General features: G+C 43.2%; 1 protein-coding gene across 1 annotated transcript in view; it reads right to left on the reverse strand.

Annotated features, from left to right (window-relative positions):
• SLC25A21 (solute carrier family 25 member 21) overlaps positions 1 to 8,706 on the reverse strand; it is a 244,173-nt gene extending 235,467 nt beyond the window's left edge. The window contains 1 exon segment of the mRNA XM_032689906.1: positions 8,552 to 8,706. Coding sequence (XP_032545797.1) covers positions 8,552 to 8,618 — 67 coding nt within the window. The 5' untranslated portion in view covers positions 8,619 to 8,706.
• Positions 8,707 to 10,686: the final 1,980 nt, after the last annotated feature.

Raw genomic sequence — 10,686 nt, forward strand, 5'->3', positions numbered from 1 at the left:
CTAAGGAAAACTGATGAAACAATAAGCATAGTAATGAAAAATTGTTCTTTAAGCAAATATAACCTTGGTTAACAGAAGTTGTAACGGCTTCAGAACTGCCTCTCTGCCCACAAAGCACTTTTTGCCTATAAACTTTACTACAGGCATGTTCCAGTATTAATTATTTTGACTACCTATTTGCTCTTAGTTCTCATTCCTGCAAATACTTGAAGGAAGTTAACATAGGCTTACAGAAATGAGCAACACAGCAGTCTTTACTTTGGTTATAGTTGGGAATTTGAGAGCTTGACGAGATTTCACAATATCACATAAAATCTACAGTAAAATTAAACTAATCAAGACTGAAATTCCTCACTGTGGAAATCAGGAGCTATTTGCATATTCATTATACTGGGACAGGAATTTATCTCAAGTTTTTTGATTTATATATGGTATTTTAGCTTTACGACCATCTATTGACCTTTACTAGTAATATGTCACCACTTGCAATTCTTGTGGTTGATTCAACAAAAGTCAAATTCAGGAACACTGGTTTTGCAGTACACATCTGAAATCAGTATTTATTAACCATTATTTGGTTTAATTTGGTTTGTATCTTTAAGCTTTTATTTCACATTTTATCATCCAAAATTACATATGCTAATCTTCTTACCTGCAACAGCTTCAACATATATTTTTATCCATCTGCCACCCATAGGAAATAGCACATTTAGCATCTTACTCTAGTATTACACTGCCATCTTGTGGGGAGTAGAATGAATGAATGTAAATAACCATTACTTGGTTTTCTAGGTTTGGGATTGGTCATTTTAATAGGGTTTGGGTATTTTGGGGGGTGGGAGAGGAGGAGTGGGTTGGGAGGTTTTTGAGAAAAAAACTTGTTACAGTAAAAACAATAGAAATTTTACAACCTTTCTTAAAACCATCAGGTTCACTATATATACAAAATCTGAAGGGTGACTTATTGCACACCCATAGAGGATTCTGTATGCAAGAAGTTTTGTCCCTATTAGCTAACATGCCAGAATAAATAAAGCTGAGCCACCTACTCACTTTCCTCAGTGTTGCTCTTGGAACAAAGACATAGTAGAACTGAAGAACTTGTTGCAGGATTGTCAAACCAAGAGTGAGTACCAAAGCAAGGCAACACTAGCTTAGTCTAAAATTTAACCCCCAGGTTCTACAAGCAGTTTGTTACAAGCAATTTCTAAGTCCATAGACCAAAACCAAATTCTTTTCAGGGTCCCAGTTTCTACAGAAAGTCCTAAGCATACAACAGGTGTCATGACATGTTAGAAGTTACGAAAATTCTTAGTTTGTTTCTGTCACTCTTGCATAAATATGTAAAAACTAATTCATATCTTAACCACCACATAAAAGCTGTCACATTTAAAAAACCCACATAGCATGAAACACATTTAAGAGTTCCAAATGGGTGTTCATAACTTGTTGCTACACTGCAATGACTTGATCAAACAACATCAGTTCATCCTGGACACAGCCAGAGTTTTGTTCAGTGGCTCTGTATCTAGGTGGAGGCCAGTGATGAGTGGTGTCCCTCAGGGCTCTATCTTGGGACCAGTGCTCTTCAAAGTCTTCATCAATGACATAGACAGAGAAATCAAATGCACTCTCAGCAAGTCTGCAGATGACATGCAGCTGAGTGGTGCAGTTGACACAACAGAGGGATGGAACATGGACAAACTTGAGAAGTGGGACTTGTTAAGTTCAAGAAGCCCAAGTGCTGGGTCAGGGTAACCCCAGACATGATAGAGACTGGGACAAGAAGTCATCAAGAGCAGCCTTGCAGAGAGGGACTCAGGGATTCTTGTGGATGAAAAGCAGGGCTTGAGCCAACAGTGTGTGCTTGCAGGTCAGAAAGCCAACCATATCCTGGTTTGCATCAAAAGAAGCATGACCAGCAGTTAGAGGGAGGTGATTCTGCCCCTCTGCTCTCATGAGACTTCACCTAGAGTACTGCAATCCAATTCTGGGGTCCTCAGCACAAGAAAGGTGTGGACCTGTTAGTGCAGGCCCAGAGGAAAGCCACGAAGAGGATAACGAGCTGGAGCACCTCTTTATAGGTAAAGGCAGGTTGAGAGAGCTGGGGTTCTTCAGCATGGAGAAGAAAAGACTCTGAGGAGACATTATTGTGGCCTTCCAGTACCTGAAGGGGGCTTATGAAAAGGATGGAGAGAGACTTTTTATACAGACTGACAGTGACAGGACAAGGGGCAAGGGCTTTAAACTGAAAGAGGGAAGTTTTAGATTAAATGTTATAAATAAATTCTTTACTCAGAGTGCTGAAGTGCTGGAACTGGTTGCCCAGAGAGGTTGTGGATGCCCCATTCCTGGAAGTGTTCAAGACCAGGCTGGATGAGGCCCTGAGCAAACTGGGGCCCTGAGCAAACAACAAATCTAATGAGTGGCATCCCTGTCCATGGCAGGGGGATTGGGACTAAATGATCTTTAAGGTCCCTTCCAAGCCCAAACCATTCTATGATTTCATGGTTCTACATAGAAATTTTCATTTGTTTCTTTTATCTAAAACTACATTTTGAGGATTCTCTTTCTTTGAAATAACTCAACTGAAATTTTAGAGGAATTTTGCTAGCTTCCAGCTTTGCATATTCAGCACAGTATATGAAAGCTCATGAGGATTAGCTTCCACTGAAATTAAACAAGGTTTTCTAAGGCAACACAAAAACATTTAATTAAGTTAGAAGTAAATGAAGCAAACAGCTCAATCTGGCTTTCAGATTCAGGAGTGTATTTTTAGTATTATCAGCTGGTAGAAAAGGGGATGCTCAGAGACTGAAAAATGTTACAGAATTAAAAGTTTGAAATGCTGTAGTAGGTGGGGAAATACTCTTAAAAATTTCCACTGGGTTCACTAGGTAACTTCTGGGTTCACTAGATAACTTCAGCTGTTTCATTACATGGCATTTTGCATACCCTCAACTAGCATTGGTCTGCAGTGCAGAGCTATATTCTCATGAGATGAAAAATATCATGTTCCATGGGTTTTAAGCGTCAAGGAGACCAAAACTAGCAATCCAACCATACTGGCTTCAAAACTAGCATGAATTTCTCTGAGCTTCCCTGGTGGTTGTTCCTTATTCCCAGAGACCTGTTGAAGTCAAACTGTCCTGAATACTGTATTGTCCTCTTTGAACTGTGTAATGATGAAAGTAATAGGGGTTGCAAAGACCTTGAAAAGTAATTCACATTTTCTTCTCAGCATGTTTCATAAAACATAGCATGGGTAGATGGTTATCTGAGCAAAAACAGATAGAAATCTTTCCAAGTCTTAACTTCCTGACTGTCCCTATGTCCTCCTGATTTCTACAAGCATACTAGAGGAGGTTCAGGATATCTTATATCTCAGCTTAGACACCCTTAATTTTCTTTTGGTCTTCTCTTCAACCGAAGTTCTCCTCACCATATTGCCAACCAAGCAACTCCCCTCCAAACCTCCACGTCCAACACTAGATAAGCACGCTATTGATTTCTCAGACCAGCACAGAAAGTTGGCTTCATTGGTTGCAGGAAGTGCATTCCCTTGGAATATTTTAACTTGTAGAAGTTTTCCTTGAAACTAATATTATTTGACTGCTTCCAATCCTTAGTTTTTTAATATAAAGTCTTTGCTAACATCCGAAACACCAAATCAAGGCAAAGACATTGAGCATGTATTGTGGCCTCAGATAATATTTCAGCCTTAAGAGACTTCAGAAGGTTTAACCATTTTAAAATATTACGGTTTCAAATCAAGATAGTTACTAGTACTCAGTTAGTTGAAACTACCTCTGAGCATTAACTGATTATTTTAGTAACATGGGAATGCAAATTGCATGGCTTAAAAGCAAGAAAAGAGCACCCAAGAAAACATAGAACACTGCTCCTAACTTTAATTCCCATAAAATTGTCAGAAAAATAATAAAAACAAATTAGTTAAACACAGGGAGGAGTGGGGAGAGACAATTTTCCTGCTGTTTAAAGTGCTTCCTGTACATCCATCCCGCTCCCTCTCCCATTCATAGGGACCAAATAACCTAAGGTGTTTCACAGAGTAAGCTGGTTAGCATACCTTGTAATAATGTTTGTCTGCCTATTGCCTCTAGCGATATGAAGACCAAGCACTGTTTTTAATATTGTATTCACATTTGACAGTTTTACTTCGACAAGTGGCCTCCCTGCTTAGAGATCCAATTCAAAGGAGTTGCTGCTATCCAGGGTAATCAACTTTGTCTACTCCTGAAATAAGCACCTCTCAAAAGAAAAGATTTTACTTTCAAAGGAGCTTAAAAGAATTAGACTCCAAAATCCTAATAGGTTTCAATGCAGCTGGAAACCTAACTCTTAAAAAAAAACAAAAACAAAAACTGAAGCCAAGAGGTCCAGCCACGCAGAAACGCTGCTGTTTCATGAAAATATGAAGAATAGGGGGAAAAAAGAGACCAGCCTCAATTATTCTTACAAAGTAGTTATTTTATTTTAAAGCTAATTTTATTCTGACTTTTCCATATTCATTTTGCAGTAAGAGAGCCAATGGTTCATGTTCATTTATTAATGGAATTAGGCAAAGAAACACACTGAATTACAGCAGCAAAGTATTTAAAGATCAGTTAAATATTAAAGATTTGAAAAACATGTCATTTCTGTATCTATCACTACATATATTAAAAAAATTCTTCAAAATTTTATCTTCAAAATTTAAAATGTTTATATGTTATTTGCACATGTAGGGAAGAAAGAGAGGTGATCATACAACAAAATATAAACTAAATTTTATTTATGTTATTTTTGGTTTTAGCTCCATCTGCAGTCTTTTTTTATTAAAAAACAAGAACACATCTATACCAAGTAGCAACATCCTAAAACCTTTAGGGTAAGTATATTCAGCCACTTGCCTTCACTGTGCTAAGGGTGTCTGTACAATTGTTTATGACATTTGCACTTCCTCATGCAAGCTGACCCAACACTCTGTTATAAGGATGTCTTGACAAATTGACCTGGGTATCACATGACATACTTTGCACTATTCAATTCCTCTCCATGAGGAAAGAAATATCCATCAACTTTGTATGTAACACTATTGTTTTAATTTCTGACTTTTTTCATACAGGCAGGCAAAAAAAGGATTTTTTTTTTGATCCTTGTGCATTAGAGAAACAATTCTTCTTGTGATTTGAACCCTGCATTGGCTGAACTTCTCAAATAACCTTCTGAAGAACTGCTACAAATCTAAGGAAATCAGAGATTCCCAAGTTGTTCTTTTCACAGTGATTCTTAGAGTTTAGAGAGTTTATTTTCTGTTTAATTTTTTACTATAAATTCCACACATGCCTTAGCTTACTAATCAACCACTAGAGAAAAGGAGTATGCCTAAAGTTCACTGTACTAGAAGGGCCTGAACTTACTAATGAAGTATCCCAATTATATTTCAATCAAAGTCCTGTTCCTCACTCAGACAAGCAAACAAAACCAAGTATTTTCAATTATGCTTTTAACCTTCATTTGGTAATCTGAAAGATAGGAACAAACAATGCCAGCAGAAAGAACATAAGCCAAGACCAAGTAACATTTTGTTCATATTTAAGATTTAGTTCACCCTCAGGAAGCAGAGCTTTCCATTTCACATGAAGTCAGATTACCAGCCACACGAAAGCAGATGCAGCCTTTGCTACAGAAAAAGTATGCATGAGATCTGTCATGCTTGAGTTTTACAGTTCAATTACAGCACAGAGAGATTAAAGTTTAACTTAGAAATGCCTATGACAGCTAACCATATGTTTAAATATTTTCCTTTAAAATACTGAATACTTTTCTTTCTCCTTCCTTCAGTATGCCAGTATCTTCCATTTTATCAGTCCTGTAGACTAGGGGTCATGCTTGATTTCTTTCTTTCCTCTTCCCCACCTTTATTAAGTCCATGAACAAGTCCTGTCATCTTCCATAAAGCATCAAAAAATCCTTTCTTCCTGTTCTGACAGCTTAGGCTTATCTAATAATTTTCCACTCGACCTAGCAGAATTACTTCTTATCAGATCCCTTTGCATCAGACATGCAGATGCTAAATTATCTCTCATTTTACTTATGCAGACAATTATTTCTGACCCTTCAATTACACCTATTGGGTTGTGCCATTCATTCCCAACCATCTCACTACATTCCTATCACTGTTTTGACAGATTCCAACTCAGAGCATCTTCCTTAGAAACAGCTTCATACATTCCTTGTGCTTAAGTAACGATGATTTTTTTTATTTTTTTTTTTTCAGTTTACTTCTAAATACTAGGTTGTGGTACAGACAGCAAAGCCACTCTAGGATGACTGTGACATTCTCATAAGACCAGGAAATATGACAAAGCACCTACTGAAGTCCTGTGTTCTTCTGCAGCCAAAAGCAATATAGTGTGGTCTAACTGTCACTGAGAAACTAAGATCAGGCAACCAAATCCCTCACTGGGATGAAATACTAAGTACGCTATCAATAACTCACGCCCTCCATCATTTTTTTTCTGCTTCCACCTTTCCATGTTGGATCCACTCTTGCCTGAGAAATGTAACCTTAAGACTGAAAACCTCAAAGCTACAGCCTTCCTCTTCTACCTTCTCTATAAATTAACAGGAAAACACCGTTGAGCTTTAAGCATCTGTCAAGCAAGTTTTCAAGTTTGAGCTGTTTCCCTCTAACACCTTAGAATTCCCACTTTGAGCCATCCATCTAACAATCCTGCTACAATTTTAGAGTTGTTCAGACTTAGAGAACATTCGTTATTGGTTTATTTCAAAACAAATGAGTAGAAGTTTCTGTACAGATTTAAGGCTAGCGGTGCAGCTAATGAACCTGCCTGCCTGACAGGAGACTAAGCAAAAGGATGCGAGCATCTTCAGTATTATGTCTGGACTAGATACAACATGCTTCTTGCAATATACTTTTAAAAAAGAGTTAAGTACAGATCAGTTGTCTCCCTGAATTGAGAATTCTCTTACCTTAAGATATGTGCCTACCAGATCAGCAAGCAGTTTTCATTCTGTCTTTTCTCTACATCACCCTCAAACACACTCTTCTTCCAATTCTAGTCTTTCTAAAGTAAACACAAAGTCTTTCTGAAGCCTTTCTAAACACAAAGTAAAACTTTGTGTTTATCTAATGACAATTTTCTTTCTGGTGTGTTAGACAGTCTGTTCTATGAACAAAGAGAGCCTGTAACGAAAACAGGCTACTGTCAGAGGATGGAAAGATACTGTGTTAGATCAATCTGAATCACTAAGGCACAGGCCCACTGCCATGGGTAGATAAATCTGTCATCTTGCAAAACATGTGGTGGCAAAACACCCCAGTATCCTTTCAGGTATGAAGGGCCTTCAAAAGGCTAGCACAGATTAAACCTTCCCTTTCCCTCCTGAAGGAAGAGTGGAGTGGTACCAAGCAGAATCTAAAAAAGCTTTACGATTTCCAAGGCTGCAGAAGAGCTACATAAACAGTCATACAATACACTGAAAGGGCCAGAAGACTTCTTCACTTCTGCTATGACATCCCTCTCTGTCAAAGCAGAAGGCTGAAAACAAAGGGCATACAGAGTCACTGGCACGAAAAGAAAGTGCTCAAATATGTGTTGGTGGCAGGAATGCACAGAAGCGCATCCAGGGATAGCAAGAGAATTAGAGGGAATGGAAGACCAGCTCATATGTAGTGTCACGGCCACACAGGACTCCCCTACAGGAGAATTTTCCTTGTGGACCTTATGGAAAGCATTACCATGTAGCTTTCCTCTTTCACGTAAAACATAATATGACAAACAGCATTTAGACCTCAAGAAACACTAAAGAACACTTAAAAACACACTAGATAGGTGAAATATTAACAGAATTTACTTATATACACCGAAAGAACAGGATATTGTGTAAAAATCCCCGACATCCTGGGCTGACTTGAATATTTCGGTTTTATTTCGATTTAGGTGAAAAACTGGAAGAAATTAGCCAGCACTCCTTTCATTATTAAACTGTAACCATGCATCGGTTTCTCTGTAACGCAGCGATGGAGAGTGCCACGGGGAAGGCGTCTGGGCAGGGGAGGCACGTTTTGTGTCCCGCATCAAGGCACGGCAGGCGGATCCCCGCTGTGGACTCCATAGAGCGCGGATCCAGCCATGCGGGCGGGGGACACGGGCGGCTGCTGCCGTTGAAGGGGGCCCGCCTGCCTCCCTTATCACCCGAGGGGCTGCAGGGCGTGTGCAGCGCAGATACACAGCGGAGCAGGGAAGGCACCCCTTCACCCCCCTTCACCCCCCGGCGGGCCGAGCACCGTTACAGAAGTTGCCTCCGGGACCCCGGGGCCGTGGGTCGCCTCCGGGGCTCGCCCGCGCCGCCCGGCGGGGGAGGAGCCGCCGCTGAGCCGGGCCGTTCCCCGCCGCCGCTCCGCCGCCTGAGCAGCGCGGCGAGGGGGCGGCGGCGAGCCTTGCCTCTGCATCTCAACTTGGCGGAGCGCCGGCGGGGGCCGGGCAGACCCTTCCCGCCCAGAAGGAACGTGCCCACTCACCCGCCGAGCCTCCGGCGACGACTTGGTGAGAGGCCTCCTGCAGAAAGCCCCCGCGCTGCCGAGCCATCCTTGACCGCGCCGCGCCGGCGACGAGAGGCAGCCGGCGCTTGGAGAGCGGCTGCCAACCCGAGATCGAGTCCGCGCTGGGCGGGTGGGGAAAGAGCCGGGGAGGCGGCGGGACCGCGGTTATCTGCGGGCGGGACGGGGGGCCGCGACCGCCGGGGGGCGGGGGCGCCGGGCCGCGGGGCCCCGCGGCGGCCTTTGGCAGCCGGCGGGCAGAGGGCGGCCCCGGGAAGGGCACGGGCTGGCGATCGCAGCGGAGAAAGGGCTCTCCGGTCGCTTCCAGCCGGGAAAACGGCAGCCTCTCTCTCTTAGGGCACAGCCGGGGCGGCCGGCGCTGGGATCGCCCAGGCTGGGGCGGGGAGCGAGGCTTTGGCGGCTGTCGGGGAGCCGGCGGGGGAAGGCAGGCCAGGCGCCTCCTCGGGCTCGGGCCGTGTCCTCACGCCTCGGGGCTGGTGCCATACAGCGCACACTTGCAGTCCTGTTCCCCACCGCTGCTGGAACCCAGCTAACACCCGCAGATCCCCTACTGCTCCACTTCTAGGAAGGGTCGCTTGTGCCGCTCGGCTCACAGGCTGTTTCTGAAGCGTGCTGTTCTTTTAAAACCTTTAGTCTAAAGGTTAGATTCAGCTCCTCGATGTTCAAAGGACACGGGTATTTTGTCACTTGGACTGTAACTATTACATGTGTTACACGGACCTGTTGGCCCATCTAAGTAAATAAAACGGTGCCAGGGCATGGGCTTGAAGTGCTGGGACATAGCACCAGTGCTGACAGACCCCAACACTGCTTGCAGCAAGGGCAAACTGTGCTTTTCTGGAAAATGCCAGAGTACAACCTGGGGGACAGCATGGGCTCATTCCCAGCGGCAGCACCATTGAAAGACAAGTGTTAAAAGACCAAGACCCTAACTGCAAAAAGGAATAATATTCAGGTATAACATTCAGTTATATAATTTGCATGCATCAGCAAATAAACAGTAATGTAAATTTTTTTATCTCTGTAAGAGCTGAGTGGGCATCACTGTAGGGATACGGAATAACTCAAACTGATAAACCTCGAATGTGCTGACCTTTGAGTAATTAAAATCTCAACTTCAATGTTTCATTAGCATTTGCATTAGTTCCCTTGGTTGGGCTCTTTGAGACTGCTGCTCAATAAATGTAGCAGGATCATCAAGCCTCCAGTGTTCCCTATCCTCAAAAATCAGATGCTGAAGCATCGCTGCTTTTTAGTTTCAGGGATTTAGATGTTCCTGTACAGTGTTCCCTTTGGTTCAAATAGCAAATCTAGTATTAAGGTGGACTTGCGACAGTAGTTCCACAGCAAAGAGAATTTAGAGTTGATCAGAGGATGCAGAAACTGGTCACTTAGATTTGTTCTCTACAGAAAGTGTCACTGCAACAAAAAAGAAAGTTTACATTAACAAACTGAAAAATAATGGTCACAGCGCATGTAAATTACATAGATATTTACAGAATCGTAACCTGCTCCTTAAAAAAATAAGCTCTAGTCTTGTTAGGAAACTATTAAGTTTGTCTCACAGTATTCAAACCCCAGATCTGTGCACATCAACACAATTCAATTCCTCTGCTGACAGTCTTTTTTATATACGGCACATCCATCCATTCCTCTCTCCAAAAAGGGCAACCTTCCCACTGTGCAGGTTTCATAAAGCACTTCTAGGCTTAATCCCATTTCCATATGGCCTCTTCCCAAGTACATGAGCGCCACTCCATTCTCCTCCTCGATATCCCTGGCAGGATCTGTCTCTCCATTTGTGGTTACTGCGTCCCTCACTAGGGAATTCCGTCCCTGGCCAGCCTGGGCAGCACCCCAGCACTAACAGCGTTAAAAGAAACAACTGCCCGAGCGGAGAAAGGGCGGGCAGGCGATACCCCCGCCAACCAGCCCCTCGAGCTCCGCACCCCGCCCGGCCCGGGCCCGCCCCATCCCCGCCCCATCCCCGCGGCCGCGCCGCCTCGCCCCGCCCTCGGGCCGGGGCCCTGCCGCTGCGCGCTCCCGAGGGCGGCGGGCGCGCGCCCGCTCCTCCCCCCGCCTTTCGCGGCTTTGTT

This window comes from Chiroxiphia lanceolata, chromosome 6 (genome assembly GCF_009829145.1).
Source record: "Chiroxiphia lanceolata isolate bChiLan1 chromosome 6, bChiLan1.pri, whole genome shotgun sequence".
Lineage (NCBI taxonomy): Eukaryota > Metazoa > Chordata > Aves > Passeriformes > Pipridae > Chiroxiphia > Chiroxiphia lanceolata.